We start from the raw sequence: 21,892 nt of genomic DNA, 5'->3' as shown, positions 1-21,892 counted from the left end.
AGTCGCTCAGGGTGTTGATTATACAGTGAGTGGAGAGACGTGCTCGGTGTTTTGCATATTCAATACACACACACACGGTACGTGATGTTTTAAATATTCAACATCCATTTCTATTAGTTTCATGGTAGACCTTTTCATACTCCACCAGCAGCCCAGATCCTCAGCCCCCACAATCCCAGCAGCCCCTCACTCTCCACTCCCACCCCCCTTGCAGCCCGAACCCTCAGCCCCCACAATCCCAGCAGCCCCTCACTCTCCACTCCCCCCCCCAGCAGCCCCTCACTCTCCACCCCCCCCCCAGCAGCCCCTCACTCTCCACTCCCCCCCTTGCAGCCCGAACCCTCAGCCCCCACAATCCCAGCAGCCCCTCACTCTCCACTCCCCCCCCAGCAGCCCAGACCCTCAGTCCCCACAATCTCAGCAGCCCCTCAACCCCCCTTCAGCTGCCCAGACCCTCAGTCCCCACAATCCCAGCAGCCCCTCACTCTCCACTCCCCCCTGCAGCCCAAACCCTCAGCTCCCACAATCCCAGCAGCCCCTCACTCTCCACTCCCAGCAGCCCCCCCCCTGCAGCCCAAACCCTCAGCCCCCACAATTCCAGCAGCCCCTCACTCTCCACTCCCCCCCCCCCCGCAGCCCAAACCCTCAGCCCCCACAATCCCAGCAGCCCCCCACTCTCCACTCCCCCCCCCCTGCAGCCCAAACCCTCAGCCCCCACAATCCCAGCTGCCCCTCACTCCACAGCTCCCCTCCAGATCTAGCTAGGCCTGTCTTTCTGGCGGATCGATATGTCTCCAGATCAATAGCAGATTAGACTGACAGACACAAACAGAAAGCGGTCTTGAGGAGAACACACACAGACTAGGAGTGGTGAGGGGGGGGGGTGAGATGGATGACATTAGCAGGGGGTTATTACAGTTGTTTCAGTTCTACCAACCCTTTCCACCTGGGACCACTCCATGTCTGAAACGCAGCCAACGGACACTCTGTCGAGAGAACTTTGTGAATCATACTCTATCCACGATACAAGACGTAGCATACATGGTGCTGAATGAAAGAGATGTATTCAGGACCTGACTGAGGGTCTGGTGGTGTTGGGGGAGCCATAGGAGCCCTGCCAAGTGCTGTATGTCACGGGCTGCCTAAGTCTCAATACAATCATTTGATAGAATCACACAGTCATTCGTGAAACCTTCTGTGATGCGTCTGTTTTTACAAGATCAATTTGCTCAGTGGAAATGCACAGCGCTCAGTTACTGTTCCTGGAGATTTTGCAGTATTTACTAGTGTTTGTTGGAATTCCCAATTAGCCTGGGGTCCTAACAGGAAACAAAACAGAATATACATTAATTAGCCTGGGGTCCTAACAGGAAACAAAACAGAATATACATTAATTAGCCTGGGGTCCTAACAGGAAACAAAACAGAATATACATTAATTAGCCTGGGGTCCTAACAGGAAACAAAACAGAATATACATTAATTAGCCTGGGGTCCTAACAGGAAACAAAACAGAATATACATTAATTAGCCTGGGGTCCTAACAGGAAACAAAACAGAATATACATTAATTAGCCTGGGGTCCTAACAGGAAACAAAACAGAATATACATATGAATAATATACATAATACAATACACATAATATACATCAGCATGTGCAACCAGAGAAAAAAATAACAACTATGGACCACCTTTACTCCGCAGAGACACATACAAAGCTTTCCCTCGCCCTCCATTTGGCAAATCTGACCATAATTCTATCCTCCTAAATACCTACTTACAAGCGGGACTCTAACCCAGAAGCTTATAAGAAACTCCTCTATGCCCTGCGACAAACCATCAAATTTAAATGAGTCTTGTGTATCCGTCATTGAATTGTCAAGCAGAGCCTTTGACTTGTACAGACACCCCAACAGCATACTGACTATACTACTGTGTCTGCCTGGAGCCTTTGGCCCTTCCAACTGTGTCTTACTAAAGTGTTATTAAATGGCTGCAGGGGCATTATTGAGTAGCTTGGAGGAAAAGGTGCCCATTGTAAACAGCCAGCTCCTCAGTCTCAGTTGCTAATATATGCATATAATTATTAGTATTGGATAGAAAACACTCTAAAGTTTCCAAAACTGTCAAAAATATTGTCTGTGAGTATAACAGAACTTATATTGCAGGTGAAACCCTGAGGAAAATCAAAACAGGAAGTGGCTTCTATTTTGGCCCTTCCAATTATATTTTATTAATCTCTTCAGTCACAGAGAGAAATAAATGTTGTTTTCCCTGTTTAACCGTTCTTCTTTCACAGTCTGGTTAGCGTCAGGCAGAGATAGTGTCTCAGAGGCCAAACCCCGTGTGTGTGTGTGCGTGCGTGCGTGCGTGCGTGAGTGAGTGAGTGAGACAGATTTTATACACCTGCCAGCAACGGCTGTGGCTGAAATAGTCACTCATGAAGGTGTGTCCACATACTTTTGGCAATGTCCTGTATATATTTACTCTGGCCCGCAAGCTAATTTCCTGCCATGGAGTTGAGTGTGTGCCTGCCTGCCTTCACACAACGTGATCTGGCTTCAGCTGAACCAATTAACCATGCTGAATAATTGATCTGGCGGTCAGTGAAACCGAGCCCTGTCACATGGGAGGATGACATCATCGTTTAAAGCTTGCCGGGTGAAGCTGGACTCCTTTGAAGCAAGGTTACATGGCTGGGCTGACTGGAGTACCCCATGTTGTTTGACCCACTATTATGTCCACTGTGACTATCTGATTACTGTCATTGGAGGACACTGACCAGACTGTTAGGACAGTTGATGAGGTTACAGTGGACTAGCAGACTGTTAGGACAGCTGAGGAGGTTACAGTGGACTAGCAGACTGTTAGGACAGCTGAGGAGGTTACAGTGGACTAGCAGACTGTTAGGACAGCTGAGGAGGTTACAGTGGACTAGCAGACTGTTAGGACAGCTGAGGAGGTTACAGTGGACTAGCAGACTGTTAGGACAGCTGAGGAGGTTACAGTGGACTAGCAGACTGTTAGGACAGCTGAGGAGGTTACAGTGGACTAGCAGACTGTTAGGACAGCTGAGGAGGTTACAGTGGACTAGCAGACTGTTAGGACAGCTGAGGAGGTTACAGTGGACTAGCAGACTGTTAGGACAGCTGAGGAGGTTACAGTGGACTAGCAGACTGTTAGGACAGCTGAGGAGGTTACAGTGGACTAGCAGACTGTTAGGACAGCTGAGGAGGTTACAGTGGACTAGCAGACTGTTAGGACAGCTGAGGAGGTTACAGTGGACTAGCAGACTGTTAGGACAGCTGAGGAGGTTACAGTGGACTAGCAGACTGTTAGGACAGCTGAGGAGGTTACAGTGGACTAGCAGACTGTTAGGACAGCTGAGGAGGTTACAGTGGACTAGCAGACTGTTAGGACAGCTGATGAGGTTACAGTGGACTAGCAGACTGTTAGGACAGTTGATGAGGTTACAGTGGACTAGCAGACTGTTAGGACAGTTGAGGTTAAAGTGGACTAGCAGACTGTTAGGACAGTTGAGGAGGTTACAGTGGACTAGCAGACTGTTAGGACAGCTGATGAGGTTACAGTGGACTAGCAGACTGTTAGGACAGTTGAGGAGGTTACAGTGGACTAGCAGACTGTTAGGACAGCTGATGAGGTTACAGTGGACTAGCAGACTGTTAGGACAGTTGGGGAGGTTACAGTGGACTAGCAGACTGTTAGGACAGCTGATGAGGTTACAGTGGACTAGCAGACTGTTAGGACAGCTGAGGAGGTTACAGTGGACTAGCAGACTGTTAGGACAGTTGGGGGGGTTACAGTGGACTAGCAGACTGTTAGGACAGTTGGGGAGGTTACAGTGGACTAGCAGACTGTTAGGACAGCTGATGAGGTTACAGTGGACTAGCAGACTGTTAGGACAGCTGAGGAGGTTACAGTGGACTAGCAGACTGTTAGGACAGTTGGGGAGGTTACAGTGGACTAGCAGACTGTTAGGACAGCTGATGAGGTTACAGTGGACTAGCAGACTGTTAGGACAGCTGAGGAGGTTACAGTGGACTAGCAGACTGTTAGGACAGTTGAGGAGGTTACAGTGGACTAGCAGACTGTTAGGACAGCTGAGGAGGTTACAGTGGACTAGCAGACTGTTAGGACAGCTGAGGAGGTTACAGTGGACTAGCAGACTGTTAGGACAGTTGATGAGGTTACAGTGGACTAGCAGACTGTTAGGACAGCTGAGGAGGTTACAGTGGACTAGCAGACTGTTAGGACAGCTGAGGAGGTTACAGTGGACTAGCAGACTGTTAGGACAGTTGGGGAGGTTACAGTGGACTAGCAGACTGTTAGGACAGTTGATGAGGTTACAGTGGACTAGCAGACTGTTAGGACAGTTGAGGTTAAAGTGGATAATCAGAAACTTGGACTAGTTTACCATCAGGACCATAAATTCATGATGACTGGATGAAAACCCTTAGTGTCTGAGGAGGAGGATGTGGGAGAGGATGAGCCCCCCTCACAGCCCCCCAGCCACACACCCTCTCAGCCCCCCAGCCTCACACCCTCTCAGCCCCCCAGCCTCACACCCTCTCAGCCCCCAGCCTCACACCCTCTCAGCCCCCAGCCTCACACCCTCTCAGCCCCCAGCCTCACACCCTCTCAGCCCCCAGCCTCACACCCTCTCAGCCCCCCAGCCTCACACCCTCTCAGCCCCCAGCCTCACACCCTCTCAGCCCCCAGCCTCACACCCTCACAGCCCCCAGCCTCACACCCTCACAGCCCCCAGCCTCACACCCTCTCAGCCCCCAGCCTCACACCCTCACAGCCCCCAGCCTCACACCCTCTCAGCCCCCAGCCTCACACCCTCACAGCCCCCAGCCTCACACCCTCTCAGCCCCCCAGTCTCACACCCCCTCAGCCCCCAGCCTCACACCCTCTCAGCCCCCAGCCTCACACCCTCTCAGCCCCCAGCCTCACACCCTCTCAGCCCCCCAGCCTCACACCCTCACAGCCCCCAGCCTCACACCCTCATAGCCCCCAGCCTCACACCCTCATAGCCCCCAGCCTCACACCCTCTCAGCCCCCAGCCTCACACCCTCTCAGCCCCCAGCCTCTCAGCCCCCCAGCCTCACACCCCCTCAGCCCCCCAGCCTCACACCCCCTCAGTCCCCCAGCCTCACACCCTCACAGCCCCCCAGCCTCTCAGCCCCCAGGCTCACACCCTCTCAGCCCCCAGCCTCACACCCTCTCAGCCCCCAGCCTCACACCCTCTCAGCCCCCCAGCCTCACACCCTCATAGCCCCCCAGCCTCACACCCTCATAGCCCCCAGCCTCACACCCTCTCAGCCCCCAGCCTCACACCCTCTCAGCCCCCCAGCCTCTCAGCCCCCAGCCTCACACCCCCTCAGCCCCCCAGCCTCACACCCCCTCAGTCCCCCAGCCTCACACCCTCACAGCCCCCAGCCTCACACCCTCACAGCCCCCAGCCTCACACCCTCTCAGCCCCCCAGCCTCACAGCCCCCAGCCTCACACCCTCTCAGCCCCCAGCCTCACACCCCCCAGCCTCACACCCTCTCAGCCCCCAGCCTCACACCCTCTCAGCCCCCAGCCTCACACCCTCTCAGCCCCCAGCCTCACACCCTCACAGCCCCCAGCCTCACACCCCCTCAGTCCCCCAGCCTCACACCCTCACAGCCCCCAGCCTCTCAGCCCCCAGCCTCACACCCTCTCAGCCCCCCAGCCTCACACCCTCTCAGCCCCCAGCCTCACACCCTCTCAGCCCCCAGCCTCACACCCTCTCAGCCCCCAGCCTCACACCCTCTCAGCCCCCAGCCTCACACCCTCTCAGCCCCCAGCCTCACACCCTCTCAGCCCCCAGCCTCACACCCTCTCAGCCCCCAGCCTCACACCCTCTCAGCCCCCCAGCCTCACACCCTCTCAGCCCCCAGCCTCACACCCTCACAGCCCCCAGCCTCACACCCTCTCAGCCCCCCAGCCTCACACCCTCTCAGCCCCCAGCCTCACACCCTCTCAGCCCCCAGCCTCACACCCTCTCAGCCCCCAGCCTCACACCCTCACAGCCCCCAGCCTCACACCCCCTCAGTCCCCCAGCCTCACACCCTCACAGCCCCCAGCCTCTCAGCCCCCAGCCTCACACCCTCTCAGCCCCCCAGCCTCACACCCTCTCAGCCCCCAGCCTCACACCCTCTCAGCCCCCAGCCTCACACCCTCTCAGCCCCCAGCCTCACACCCTCTCAGCCCCCAGCCTCACACCCTCTCAGCCCCCCAGCCTCACACCCTCTCAGCCCCCAGCCTCACACCCTCTCAGCCCCCAGCCTCACACCCTCACAGCCCCCAGCCTCACAGCCCCCAGCCTCACACCCTCTCAGCCCCCAGCCTCACACCCTCACAGCCCCCAGCCTCACACCCTCACAGCCCCCAGCCTCACACCCTCACAGCCCCCCAGCCTCACACCCTCACAGCCCCCAGCCTCACACCCTCACAGCCCCCAGCCTCACACCCTCTCAGCCCCCCAGCCACACACCCTCACAGCCCCCAGCCTCACACCCTCACAGCCCCCAGCCTCACACCCTCACAGCCCCCAGCCTCACACCCTCACAGCCCCCAGCCTCACACCCTCACAGCCCCCAGCCTCACACCCTCTCAGCCCCCCAGCCTCACACCCTCTCAGCCCCCAGCCTCACACCCTCACAGCCCCCAGCCTCACACCCTCTCAGCCCCCCAGCCTCACACCCTCTCAGCCCCCCAGCCTCACACCCTCTCAGCCCCCCAGCCTCACACCCTCACAGCCCCCAGCCTCACACCCTCTCAGCCCCCCAGCCTCACACCCTCTCAGCCCCCCAGCCTCACACCCCCCCAGCCTCACACCCTCTCACCCACAGTCACATAAGCTCTTAAGGTTCCTTATTGCTCGATAAAGAACCGGAGTTAAGTTTGTGGTACTTGACGTGGCAGCTATAGTTCTTCAGAATTCTAAAAGTTTCTTGAAATATATGGAAGCCTACAGATGTGTCCCTATTTCATAGCACACAGCAAATGGGCCGGTGTTAAATAGTGTTGGTTTTTCAGTGTAACATTTCTAGTGTTGATTCAGGAGTTAAACTAACACTGTAAAGAGTTAAACTAACACTGTAAAGAGTTAAATTAACACTCAGTGGTGTAAAATACCACACTCATCATTGTCATATTTCCCAGCATGCTCTATTGCAGGTTGATTTTCAGGATTGTTTGTTTGAATATAATATTTGTTGAATTAATCTTACGCTACTCAGATATGAATAACATACTATTCCAATCTGCTAGCTGGACTTACTGTTACTGAAATGGCTGTTCCCGTTTAGATGTTTAAGGGAATCTCATATCTTAGTCTTACCAATGCTGACAGTCATTCTGAATGCAGGTTGCGGGTGAATATCCCTCATCTGGCTTGTTTCCAATTGGAATTTTTATTTTTATTTTTTATTTTTTTTATAACCTTTATTTAACGAGGCAAGTCAGTTAAGAACAAATTCTTATTTTCAATGACGGCCCGAGGAACAGTGGGTTAACTGCCTGTTCAGGGGCAGAAGACAGATTTATACCTTGTCAGCTCGGGGGTTTGAACTTGCAACCTTCCGGTTACTAGTCCAACGCTCTAACCACTAGGCTACCCTGCCGCCCCAAATTGCACAATAGGGATGGGAAGTTCGGCTCTTTTTACTGACTCTGTTCATTTCAACTCGTTGATTCGACTCATTTCGTTCAGTTGAGTCAGTAATGACCCACACAGAAGCCCCTACCGGTAAGCAAAATGTCCATTCGTAAGATACCCGGAGACAAAGTCATTCGTATCTGTTGGGTGATTGGTTGAGGTTTATTGGGTGCATGTCACCCTTACCAAAATACAACAAACATTGTCTCTCGCCTCAGATCTGAAATTAGTAGTAACCACTAACCACCAACTTCAATGACAGTTAACATCTGATATTCCCGCACCCCAGTAACATTGCCGCAGAGGAGGGCTTGCTAGCTAGCTACAGTGTTTGATTCACATCAGCCATTTTCTTAGAAACAGCTCCGCTCGCTAGCGAAATGCTAATTTATGACACTAGTTAACGTTAGCTGGACTCGGGAGCTCATGGGGACATAGGCATCGAGAGCCAACGGGTTAGACAGGAATCTGTGCTTCAAACAATGTACATATGTGATTGCTAGGAAAACAAATAAGATGTTTTATCGAAACCCTTGAAACAAGGTCTATTTGCGGCCTCAAACGGACTAGATTGTGAACGACTCTTGGCAGCAGAATGCACTGACTGCCGCATGAGAGATTTGCCCAATAGGCTATCGTTTGCGAACTGCAGCAGCCACACAAATGATTTGTTCTCAAGTTTGAATGTTCAGCAGGAGCAGGCTATGTATGTTTCGGTTCTACACAGCTGTGTCCATCGATTAACATTCAATAATAAATTGAGTGCATTCATTTCTTGCACCATGCCATCAATTATCAGCTGTAAACATGTCTTTTTCTTCTCTATGCTGACTGCAACGTGATCTTTTTGCCTGTGTGCGTACATGAGCGTGTCTCCAGATCCACTGAACTGGAGGAGCACATATTCTACTGGAGAATTGATAGCTGCCAACAGGTCAACCAAATGACTAAAATGAACGATTCACTTGGGAAAACAAATCATGAGTCTCGAGCCAGTAAAAAGAGTAGTGCAAAAAGACTATCACTATTAAACAAAATTAACAAGCCAGTTTGGGCCTGATGTGGCCTGTAGCCAGTTTAATGTGACTTAGTGGGCCTGATGTGGCCTGTAGCCAGTTTAATGTGACTTAGTGGGCCTGATGTGGCCTGTAGCCAGTTTAATGTGACTTAGTGGGCCTGATGTGGCCTGTAACCAGTTTAATGTGACTTAGTGGGCCTGATGTGGCCTGTAGCCAGTTTAATGTGACTTAGTGGGCCTGATGTGGCCTGTAGCCAGTTTAATGTGACTTAGTGGGCCTGATGTGGCCTGTAGCCAGTTTAATGTGACTTAGTGGGCCTGATGTGGCCTGTAGCCAGTTTAATGTGACTTAGTGGGCCTGATGTGGGCTGTAGCCAGTTTAATGTGACTTAGTGGGCCTGATGTGGCCTGTAGCCAGTTTAATGTGACTTAGTGGGCCTGATGTGGCCTGTAGCCAGTTTAATGTGACTTAGTGGGCCTGATGTGGCCTGTAGCCAGTTTAATGTGACTTAGTGGGCCTGATGTGGCCTGTAGCCAGTTTAATGTGACTTAGTGGGCCTGATGTGGCCTGTAGGCAGTTTAATGTGACTTAGTGGGCCTGATGTGGCCTGTAGCCAGTTTAATGTGACTTAGTGGGCCTGATGTGGCCTGTAGCCAGTTTAATGTGACTTAGTGGGCCTGATGTGGCCTGTAGCCAGCTTAATGTGATTTGCTGGGCCTGATGTGGCCTGTAGCCAGTTTAATGTGACTTAGTGGGCCTGATGTGGCCTGTAGCCAGTTTAATGTGACTTAGTGGGCCTGATGTGGCCTGTAGCCAGTTTAATGTGACTTAGTGGGCCTGATGTGGCCTGTAGCCAGTTTAATGTGACTTAGTGGGCCTGATATGGCCTGTAGCCAGTTTAATGTGATTTGCTGGGCCTGATGTGGCCTGTAGCCAGTTTAATGTGACTTAGTGGGCCTGATGTGGCCTGTAGCCAGTTTAATGTGACTTAGTGGGCCTGATGTGGCCTGTAGCCAGTTTAATGTGACTTAGTGGGCCTGATGTGGCCTGTAGCCAGTTTAATGTGACTTAGTGGGCCTGATGTGGCCTGTAGCCAGTTTAATGTGACTTAGTGGGCCTGATGTGGCCTGTAGCCAGTTTAATGTGATTTGCTGGGCCTGATGTGGCCTGTAGCCAGTTTAATGTGACTTAGTGGGCCTGATGTGGCCTGTAGCCAGTTTAATGTGACTTAGTGGGCCTGATGTGGCCTGTAGCCAGCTTAATGTGACATTTGAACATCTTGGCCATGTTTTGTTATAATCTCCACCCGGCACAGCCAGAAGAGGACTGGCCACCCCACATAGCCTGGTTCCTCTCTAGGTTTCTTCCTAGGTTTTGGCCTTTCTAGGGAGTTTTTCCTAGCCACTGTGCTTCTACACCTGCATTGCTTGCTGTTTGGGGTTTTAGGCTGGGTTTCTGTGAAGCGCTTTGAAATATCAGCTGATGTACGAAGGGCTATATAAATAAATGTGATTTGATTTTGATTCGATCAGAGTTGCCTCTGTTATTTCTCCAGTTCTCCATCTCAATTTTTTTCTCAGGAAATACCAAGCAGTCATTTCGAAAAGACCCAACACAAAGCTTTCATTAATTTACAAAACTGTAGATAGATGTTCATCCAAATCCCTATACTGAGGAGGGACTGGATGGAAAATCAGACTGCAGTAGCTCATCTCAATAGCACCAGTAGGATCAAGCTAAACTCAATATTTCCTCTCGTCTTTCCATCAAGCCGTAGTCCTTCAGTCATAACTCAAATGAAACAGCCAACCATTAATTTCTATTACTGTTACAGACCAGCTGTCATTTCTAGTCTGGCACCATATCGATCGTTGGGGTCTTCTTATTGGGAACATAGTATTAGTTGATATATAGAGCTGATAATGTATATGATATACATCCGACAAAAACAATGTCCAGTGTGTTCTCAGGGACTGAATCCCTGCAATAAAAGTGACACTGTAGATTGGAGCATGATACCACAGTGCCCCCTACAGGTAGACTGAGCACTTACAGCGTTTGATCATTACTGACTTGACGGACACAAACAGAAACACTGTTAAGGCCTGGGGGCGTGTTCAGCAGGGCAGTGTGGAACGTTCCGACAGGCTTTTCTTTTAATTGGCCAGAGTGGATGTTAGAGGCTGCAGACAGAGGGTGCAAATGTCACCGTTTTGGATATGGTGCTCCTATAGTGTTCATATGGTGCTCCTATGGTGCTCCTATAGTGTTCCTATGGTGCTCCTATGGTGCTCCTATAGTGCTCCTATGGTGCTCCTATGGTGCTCCTATGGTGTTCCTATGGTGCTCCTATGGTGTTCCTATGGTGCTCCTATAGTGTTCATATGGTGCTCCTATAGTGTTCCTCTGGTGCTCCTATGGTGTTCCTATGGTGCTCCTATGGTGTTCCTATGGTGCTCCTATAGTGTTCATATGGTGCTCCTATAGTGTTCCTATGGTGCTCCTATGGTGTTCCTATGGTGCTCCTATGGTGTTCCTATGGTGCTCCTATAGTGTTCATATGGTGCTCCTATGGTGCTCCTATGGTGCTCCTATAGTGTTCCTTTGGTGCTCCTATGGTGCTTCTAATGTGTTCCTATGGTGTTCCTATGGTGCTCCTATGGTGCTCCTATGGTGCTCCTATGGTGTTCCTATGGTGCTCCTATGGTGCTCCTATGGTGCTGCACTTGTTCCTTGGGGCTGCAGCCTCTGCTGCTTTTCTCTGAAGATAACCATGACTTATCCATAGATAACATCACCAACGACGATCACCAACGACGATGAGATAGGGAGGAGGTCAGAGACCTGGCAGTATGGTGCCAGGACTACAACCTCCCCCTCAACGTCAGCCAGACAAAGAGCTGATCATGGACGACAGGAAACGGCGGTGCGAGCACGGCCCCATCCACCATGATGGTGCTGAAGTGGAGCGGGTTTAACGTGTGACCACATCGTTAAGGAATTATCAGGGTCTAAACACACCAACACAGTCGTGAAATATGAACGACTGCGCCTCTTCCCTCTCAGGAGGCTGAAAATATTTTGCACGGGCCCTCAGATTCTCAAAATGTTCTACAGCTGCACCATCGAGAGCATCTTGACTGGCTGCATCACCGCTTGGTAAAACTGCTTGACATCCGACCGAAAGGAGCAACAGAGGACGGCGCAGAAAGCCCAGTACATCACTGGGACCAAGCTCACTGCCATCCAGGACCTCTATACCAGGCGGTGTCAGAGGAAGGCCCAGAACATCACTGGGGCCAAGCTCACTGCCATCCAGGACCTCTATACCAGGCGGTGTTAGAGGAAGGCCCAGTACATCACTGGGGCCAAGCTCACTGCCATCCAGGACCTCTATACCAGGCGGTGTCAGAGGAAGGCCCAGAACATCACTGGGGCCAAGCTCACTGCCATCCAGGACCTCTATACCAGGCGATGTCAGAGGAAGGCCCAGAACATCACTGGGGCCAAGCTTCCTGCCGTCCAGGACCTCTATACCAGGCGGTGTCAGAGGATGGCCCAGAACATCACTGGGACCAAGCTCACTGCCATCCAGGACCTCTATACCAGGCGGTGTCAGAGGAAGGCCCAGAACATCACTGGGACCAAGCTTCCTGCCATCCAGGACCTCTATAACAGGCGGTGTCAGAGGAAGGCCAGTACATCACTGGGACCAAGCTCACTGCCATCCAGGACCTCTATACCAGGCGGTGTCAGAGGAAGGCCCAGAACATCACTGGGACCAAGCTCACTGCCATCCAGGACCTCTATACCAGGCGGTGTCAGAGGAAGGCCCAGAACATCACTGGGGCCAAGCTCACTGCCATCCAGAACCTCTATACCAGGCGGTGTCAGAGGAAGGCCCAGAACATCACTGGGGCCAAGCTCACTGCCATCCAGGACCTCCATACCAGGCGGTGTCAGAGGAAGGCCCAGAACATCACTGGGACCAAGCTTCCTGCCATCCAGGACCTCTATACCAGGCGGTGTCAGAGGAAGGCCCAGTACATCACTGGGACCAAGCTTCCTGCCATCCAGGACCTCTATACCAGGCGGTGTCAGAGGAAGGCCCAGAACATCACTGGGGCCAAGCTCACTGCCATCCAGGACCTCTATACCAGGCGGTGTCAGAGGAAGGCCCAGAACATCACTGGGACCAAGCTCACTGCCATCCAGGACCTCTATACCAGGCGGTGTCAGAGGAAGGCCCAGAACATCACTGGGACCAAGCTCACTGCCATCCAGGACCTCTATACCAGGCGGTGTCAGAGGATGGCTCGTAAAATTGTAAAAGACCCCAGCCACACAAGCCGTAGCATGTTCTCACTGATACTGCATGGCAAGCGGTACCAGAGCGCCAAGTCTGGGACCAAAAGGTCCCTGAAAACCTTCCAACCCTAAGCCATAAGACTGCTGAACAGTTCATCAAATTGCTACCCTGACCACCAGCACTGGCTCTATGCACACTGACTGGACTCTACCCACACACTGACTGGACTCTACCCATACACTGACTGGACTCTACCCACACACTGGACTCTACCCACACACTGGACTCTACCCAACATACTGGGCTCTACCCACACACTGGACTCTACCCACACACTGGACTCTACCCACACACTGGACTCTACCCATACACTTAATGAACTCTACCCACACACTGGTCTCTACCCACACACTGGACTCTACCCACACACTGGACTCTACCCATACACTTAATGAACTCTACCCACACACTGGTCTCTACCCACACACTGGACTCTACCCACACACTGGACTCTACCCACACACTGGACTCTACCCATACACTTAATGAACTCTACCCACACACTGGTCTCTACCCATACACTGGACTCTACCCACACACTGGACTCTACCCACACACTGGACTCTATGGACTCTACCCACACACTGGACTCTACCCACACACTGGACTCTACCCAACACACTGGACTCTACCCACACACTGGACTCTACCCAACACACTGGGCTCTACCCACACACTGGACTCTACCCACACACTGGACTCTACCCACACACTGGTCTCTACCCATACACTTACTGGACTCTACCCATACACTGGACTCTACCCACACACTGGACTATACCCACACACTGGACTCTACCCACACACTGGACTCTACCCATACACTTAATTAACTCTACCCACACACTGGTCTCTACCCATACACTTACTGGACTCTACCCATACACTGGACTCTACCCCACACACTGGACTCTACCCACACACTGGACTCTACCCATAAACTGGACTCTACCCATACACTTACTGAACTCTACCCATACACTTACTGGACTCTACCCACACACTGGACTCTATCCCACACACTGGACTCTACCCATAAACTGGACTCTACCCATACACTCACTGGACTCTACCCATACACTTACTGAACTCTACCCATACACTTACTGGACTCTACCCACACACTGGACTCTACCCACACACTGGACTCTACCCATAAACTGGACTCTACCCCACACACTGGACTCTACCCAACACACTGGACTCTACCCCACACACTGGACTCTACCCCACACACTGGACTCTACCCATAAACTGGACTCTACCCATACACTCACTGGACTCTACCCACACACTCACTGGACTCTACCCACACACTCACTGGATTCTACCCACACACTGGACTGTACCCGCACACTGGACTCTACCCACTCACTGGACACTACCCACACACACACCGGACTCTACCCACACACTGGACTCTACCCACACACTCATTGGACTCTACCCACACACTCACTGGATTCTACCCACACACTGGACTCTACCCATGCACTCACTGGACTCTACCCACACACACACTGGACTCTACCCATACACTGGACACAACCCACTCACTGGACTCTACCCACGCACTGGACTCTACCCACACACTCACTGGACTCTACCCACACACACACTGGACTCTACCCACACACTGGACTCTACCCAAACACTCACTGGACTCTACCCACAAACTGGACTCTACCCAAACATTGGACACAACCCACACACTGGACTCTACCCATACACTGGACTCTACCCACACACTCACTGGACTCTACCCACACACTGGACTGTACCCACACACTGGACTCTACCCACACACTCGCTGGACTCTACATACACACTCACTGGACTCTACCCACACACTCACTAGACTCTACCCACACACTCACTAGACTCTACCCACACACTGGACTCTACCCATACACTGGACTCTACCCATACACTGGACTCTACCCACACACTCACTGGACTCTACCCACACACTGGACTGTACCCACACACTGGACTCTACCCATACACTGGACTCTACCCACACACTCACTGGACTCTACCCACACACTGGACTGTACCCACACACTCACTGGACTGTACCCATAGGGGGGAGTGTGGCCTAAGAGGGTTTTATAAATAAGCATCAACCAGTGTGTCTTGTGACGGGTATACATAGATGACCAGTTTACAGAGGAGTATAGAGTGCAGTGATGTGTCCTATAAGCAGCATTGGTGGCAAATTTGACGGCCGTATGGTAAAGAATATCTAGCCGCTCGAGAGCACCGTTACTTGCCAATCTATAATTTAAAGCTTCGTAATCTAGCATGGGTAGTTTATCCCTGCAGGTTGTCACTGAGTCTGAGGTCCTAAAGCTCCTTACACTTGCCCCTGTCATCACCAAGCCTATCTCTGACCTGTTTTAACCTGTCTCTCCTCTCTGGGGAGGTTCCCATTGCTTGGAAGGCAGCCGCGGTTTGTCCTTTATGTAAAGGAGGGGAGATCAAGCTGATCCTAACTGTTATAGGCCAATTTCCATCTTACCCTGTTTAAATTAAATAAAACAAATAAGAACTTTATTGTCAAGTGTTACAGTCTTACCTCATGTCACTCATTATGAAAATATATGTGTTAGTCATTTTGAGGTTGCAAAAGAGGTCTAGCTCTTCCATGTCCCTGGTGTATTTAATTATAGGCTATAGGCCAGATGAATATTCACATCTAAGACCCAAACCTGACGATCCCATATTTAGACTATCTCAAATAACTTTTGTAGTTTTTTTGGTTCTTCATAAAATATTTGTCAGCCATCAGAAGAATATAAAAATTATTTAAAAAATAATTCTTATATATTAAAATACCTTTTAAAAATAATTTGGTTTTCTGAGAGGTGTTCAAAATGCCTGCAAATATTATTAGTTTTTCTGAGATCTGCATTTGAATATCTAAGAAAACAGTTGCCTTTTAGTTGAAAGTCTTTATAAACGACCTAGATTATTTTAAAAGTTGGTATTTTCAAATAAACTACAAAATACAACTATTTTCTGCCCAGGTCTGACACGTACAGGACCAGGGCCAACTCCTACCTGTACATACTGTAGGCTGTTCATGTGATATGATGTGTTCATACAATCATCTTCGCTCTTGATTGTTATTCCTATCAGGCTCGAAGGACCAATTTAGGTTGCGTTTGATACTGATTGATTTGAAGACGAAGGGCAGACAGTCCTTGGTGACAAGGACATAACATTCTTACAAACCAAAAGCACACCATTCCTTTACATAGGGATCTCAGAGGTTGAAAATCCCATGGACATTTCTATGTCATTTTAATTCATTCACGTGTGATGTTTACAGCCTTTCATGGCCCTTTCCCATTTGGTTTGAGGAATCAAAACACCAAGATGAAAGAGGTTTAGCTGGAGCTATCAAAAACAAGGCAGGCAGAGGCAGGACAGAGCTTCCACCCGGCTGTATTCAAGTCCTGTCTGGCAACTGAGCTGATTGGAGAGAGGGGGGGTGGAGAGAGATACACACGAATGAAGAGAGAGAAAGAGAGAGAGAAGAGAGAGAGAGAGAGAGAGAGCGAGACAGAGAGAGACAGAGAGAGAGAGAGAGAGAGAAAGAGAGAGAGAGAAAGAGAGAGAGACAGAGAGAGAGACAGAGAGAGAGACAGAGAGAAGAGACAGAGAGATAGAGAGAGAGAGAGAGAGAGAGAGAGAGAGAGACCTCTGCCAGAGTCTAACCACCGACACAAAAGAGTAAAGTGCTCCCTTTTAGTGGCTGCAGAGTTACCTTTGAGTGAAGCCAAATTGGACACAAATCATCTGGACCGCCGTCCAAAGGGGTAGGTAAGGGTAGCGATGGTGTGGGGAATGGCAGAGAGGAAGAACAGATAAAATAAAATAAAAAATTAAAGCTGCTGGCTGGCAGTTGAATCAAACAACCCAGAGTATGGCTGCTCTGTCGTGGCTCAGTGTTCAAGAGGCTGGCCTCTCTATCTGCTCTGGCTTTGTTGCAGTCCTGAATTCAAGGCTCTTTCATCCCCCTACACCCTTCACTGCTATCATCCCTTCCCCTCCATCCTCCACTCCGCCTCTCCCTGAGCCTATTACTACAGACTTGGGGACAGAGAAGAAACAACTTCAACATTTTATAAACCCCCAATCAATCTTACAATCTATTGCACTCTGTTTCTGTTTGTCAGTTTATCTCAGTGTTTCTGTTAGTCAGGTTACCTCAGTGTTTTTGTTAGTCAGTTTACCTCAGTGTTTCTGTTAGTCAGGTAACCTCCGTGTTTCTGTTAGTCAGGTTACCTCAGTGCTTCTGTTAGTCAGGTTACCTCAGTGCTTCTGTTAGTCAGGTTACCTCAGTGTTTCTGTTAGGTTACCTCCGTGTTTCTGTTAGCCAGTTTACCTCAGTGTTTCTGTTAGGTTACCTCCGTGTTTCTGTTAGCCAGTTTACCTCAGTGTTTCTGTTAGGTTACCTCCGTGTTTCTGTTAGTCAGTTTACCTCAGTGGGTGAATTTACATACCTTTCTTTTATTCCCTGGATGCTGCATCATTTAAAGCCTCCTAAAGCTTGTCCAACAAAAGTAAAAGTGTCTATTCTATTCTACTGTTTATATGTACAACAATGACATCCTCGTTTTTTTCTCAGAAAGCTATTCTAATCTCCAAAGCGTAGTTGTGAACATGGTAGCATACCACAGCTTGAATGTAAAAATACAGTGGGTAGAGTCCAGTGTGTGGGTAGAGTCCAGTGTATGGGTAGAGTCCAGTCAGTGTGTGGGTAAAGTTCAGTGTGTGGGTAGAGTCCAGTGTGTGGGTAGAGTCCAGTCAGTGTGTGGGTAGAGTCCAGTGTGTTGGGTAGAGTCCAGTGTGTTGGGTAGAGTCCAGCGTGTTGGGTAGAGTCCAGTGTGTGGGTAAAGTTCAGTGTATGGGTAGAGTCCAGTGTGTGGGTAGAGTCCAGTGTGTGGGTAGAGTTCAGTAAGTGTATGTTAGAGTCCAGTGTATGGGTAGAGTCCAGTGTGTGGGTAGAGTCCAAGTGTGTGGGTAGAGTCCATAGAGTCCAGTGTGTGGGTAGAGTCCAGTGTGTGGGTAGAGTCCAGTGTGTGGGTAGAGTCCAGTGTGTTGGGTAGAGTCCAGTGTGTGGGTAGAATCCAGTGTGTGGGTAGAGTCCAGTGTGTGGGTAGAGTCCAGTGTGTGCGTAGAGTCCAGTGTGTGGGTAGAGTCCAGTCAGTGTGTGGGTAGAGTCCAGTGTGTTGGGTAGAGTCCAGTGTGTTGGGTAGAGTCCAGCGTGTTGGGTAGAGTCCAGTGTGTGGGTAAAGTTCAGTTTATGGGTAGAGTCCAGTCAGTGTGTGGGTAAAGTTCAGTGTGTGGGTAGAGTCCAGTGTGTGGGTAGAGTCCAGTCAGTGTGTGGGTAGAGTCCAGTGTGTTGGGTAGAGTCCAGTGTGTTGGGTAGAGTCCAGCGTGTTGGGTAGAGTCCAGTGTGTGGGTAAAGTTCAGTGTATGGGTAGAGTCCAGTGTGTGGGTAGAGTCCAGTGTGTGGGTAGAGTTCAGTAAGTGTATGTTAGAGTCCAGTGTATGGGTAGAGTCCAGTGTGTGGTTAGAGTCCAGTGTGTGGGTAGAGTCCATAGAGTCCAGTGTGTGGGTAGAGTCCAGTGTGTGGGTAGAGTCCAGTGTGTGGGTAGAGTCCAGTGTGTTGGGTAGAGTCCAGTGTGTGGGTAGAGTCCAGTGTGTGGGTAGAGTCCAGTGTGTGGGTAGAGTCCAGTGTGTGGGTAGAGTCCATAGAGTCCAGTGTGTGGGTAGAGTCCAGTAAGTGTATGGGTAGTATTTGATACACTGCCGATTTTGCAGGTTTTCCTACTTACAAAGCATGTAGAGGTCTGTAATTTTTATCATAGGTACACTTCAACTGTGAGAGACGGAATCTAAGTAATTAATTTGCATTTTATTGCATGACAGAAGTATTTGATCACCTACCAAACAGTATGAATTCCAGCTCTCATAGACCTGTTAGTTTTTCTTTAAGAAGCCCTCCTGTTCTCCACTCATTACCTGTATTAACTGCACCTGTTTGAACTCGTTACCTGTATAAAAGACACCTGTCCTGAGGAGCTGAGGGGAGGTGTGGTGAGGAGCTGAGAGGCAGTGTGGTGAGGAGCTGAGGAGCTGAGGGGAGGTGTGGTGAGGAGCTGAGGAGCTGAGGGGAGGTGTGGTGAGGAGCTGAGGGGACGTGTGGTGAGGAGCTGAGGTGAGGAGCTGAGCGGCAGTGTGGTGAGGAGCTGAGGGGCAGGGGGGTGAGGACAGGTGCTGAGGAGCTAAGGGGCGGTGTGGTGAGGAGGTGTGGTGAGGAGCTGAGGGGCGGTGTGGTGAGGAGGTGTGGTGAGGAGCTGAGGAGCTGAGGGGAGGTGTGGTGAGGAGGTGTGGTGAGGAGCTGAGGGGCAGTGTGGTGAGGAGGTGTGGTGAGGAGCTGAAGGGCGGTGTGGTGAGAGCTGTGGTGAGGAGCTGAGGGGCGGTGTGGTGAGGAGCTGTGGTGAGGAGCTGAGGGGCGGTGTGGTGAGGAGCTGTGGTGAGGAGCTGAGTTGAGGTGTGGTGAGGAGCTGTGTTGAGGAGCTGAGGGGCGGTGTGGTGAGGAGCTGAGGGGTGGTGTGGTGAGGAGCTGAGTGGCGGTGTGGTGAGGAGCTGAGTGGAGGTGTGGTGAGGAGCTGAGTGGAGGTGTGGTGAGGAGCTGGGTGGAGGTGTGGTGAGGAGCTGGGTGGAGGTGTGGTTAGGAGCTGTGGTGAGGAGCTGGGTGGAGGTGTGGTGAGGAGCTGTGGTGAGGAGCTGTGGTGAGGAGCTGAGTGGCGGTGTGGTGAGGAGCTGAGTGGACGTGTGGTGAGGAGCTGAGTGGAGGTGTGGTGAGGAGCTGAGGGGCGGTGTGGTGAGGAGCTGAGTGGACGTGTGGTGAGGAGCTGAGTGGAGGTGTGGTGAGGAGCTGAGGGGCGATGTGGTGAGGAGCCGAGTGGAGGTGTGGTGAGGAGCTGAGGGGCGGTGTGGTGAGGAGCTGTGGTGAGGAGGTGTGGTGAGGAGCTGAGTGGCGGTGTGGTGAGGAGCTGAGGGGCGGTGTGGTGAGGGGCTGAGTGGACGTGTGGTGAGGAGCTGAGTGGAGGTGTGGTGAGGAGCTGAGGGGCGGTGTGGTGAGGAGCTGAGTGGACGTGTGGTGAGGAGCTGAGTGGAGGTGTGGTGAGGAGCTGAGGGGCGGTGTGGTGAGGAGCTGTGGGGCGGTGTGTTGAGGAGCTGAGGGGCGGTGTGGTGAGGAGCTGAGTGGAGGTGTGGTGAGGAGCTGGGTGGAGGTGTGGTGAGGAGCTGTGGTGAGGAGCTGTGGTGAGGAGCTGAGTGGCGGTGTGGTGAGGAGCTGAGTGGACGTGTGGTGAGGAGCTGAGTGGAGGTGTGGTGAGGAGCTGAGGGGCGGTGTGGTGAGGAGCTGAGTGGACGTGTGGTGAGGAGCTGAGTGGAGGTGTGGTGAGGAGCTGAGGGGCGGTGTGGTGAGGAGCTGTGGGGCGGTGTGTTGAGGAGCTGAGGGGCGGTGTGGTGAGGAGCTGAGTGGAGGTGTGGTGAGGAGTTGAGGGGCGGTGTGGTGAGGAGCTGAGTGGAGGTGTGGTGAGGAGCTGAGTGGAGGTGTGGTGAGGAGCTGAGTGGCGGTGTGGTGAGGAGCTGTGGTGAGGAGCTGAGGGGTGGTGTTTCCGGTTCCGGGTTGTGTTTCCGGTTCCGGGTTGGAGCGAGCGGTCGCATCTACACTTCGGTCCGCAGGTAGTATAACTTTTCATTACATTTTCATTACATTTCATTATAGTACAACGGTTTGATTTGTCTAATCTTAGCAATTTCTTCTTAGCTAGCTACATAGCCGTCTTTGTATCAAAGATAATTGCATAATTATCGTATTTCGTCGTCCTAACGTATCTGCCCAGCAGCTAGCTAAGCAGCTAGCTAACATCCACTGTCCACCAGCACTGTAGAAACTATTACACTCAACTGAACGACTCGATTAGCGTAGTGTCAGCTAGCTACATAGTTGTCTTCGCTGTCTTCGTATCCAAGATAATTGTGTAGTTTAGAGTGTGTAGACTTAGAGTGATTATCTTAATTTACCGAGGTTAGCTAGCCAGCTATTTGTCGTCCTTAACGTAGGAGATGCTGCTAGCTAGCTAGCCAACAGCTAGCCAACCTCTACCGAATTGAACTTCAACTACCCGGTTAACATTCGCGTCGCTCCACAGGTAGTATCACATTTTCATTTCACTTCATTACAGTACAACGGTTTGATTTGTTTGATCGTAGCTAGCCAGCTACATAGCCGTCTTTGTTTCTAAGACAATTGTGTAGTCTAGAGCGATTTTCTAGGTTAGCTGGCCAGCTATTGTCGTTCTTTTAACGTAGCTAGCCAGCTAGCCCCGAATAGCAGCACTGTAGAAACTATTACAGTACAACGGTTTGATTTGTTTGATCGTAGCTAGCTAGCTACATAGCCGTCTTTGTATCTAAGACAATTGTGTAGCCTAGAGCGATTTTCTAGGTTAGCTAGCCAGCTATTGTCGTTCTTTTAAGGTAACGTAACGCAATCAACCTGCTAGCTAGCCAGCTAGCCCCCGAATAGCAGCACTGTAGAAACTATTACACTCGACGGAACGACTTGATTAGTGTAATGTCAACATCGCAGCCACTACCAGCTAGCCTACAAAGTCAACAACGCAGCCACTGCCAGCTAGCCTACTCCAGCAGTACTTTAGCATTTCAATCATTTTAGTCAATAAGATTCTTGCTACGTAAGC

The 21,892-nt window shown here is 51.1% G+C and overlaps 1 protein-coding gene across 1 annotated transcript; it reads left to right on the top strand.

The window, feature by feature from the left end:
* The first annotated feature begins 4,493 nt into the window (after positions 1-4,493).
* Positions 4,494-6,911, top strand: LOC135559433 (uncharacterized). The gene is made up of 3 exons (XM_064993584.1): positions 4,494-5,033; positions 5,088-5,562; positions 6,307-6,911. Exons 1-3 carry the CDS (start codon positions 4,494-4,496, stop codon positions 6,909-6,911), a joined length of 1,620 nt encoding a protein of 539 aa, XP_064849656.1.
* The last annotated feature ends 14,981 nt before the right edge of the window (positions 6,912-21,892 follow it).

This window comes from Oncorhynchus masou, chromosome 18 (assembly GCF_036934945.1).
Source record: "Oncorhynchus masou masou isolate Uvic2021 chromosome 18, UVic_Omas_1.1, whole genome shotgun sequence".
NCBI lineage: Eukaryota > Metazoa > Chordata > Actinopteri > Salmoniformes > Salmonidae > Oncorhynchus > Oncorhynchus masou.
The sequence above is the reverse complement of the archived record's forward strand: the minus strand, read 5'-3'. Positions and strand labels throughout refer to the sequence as shown.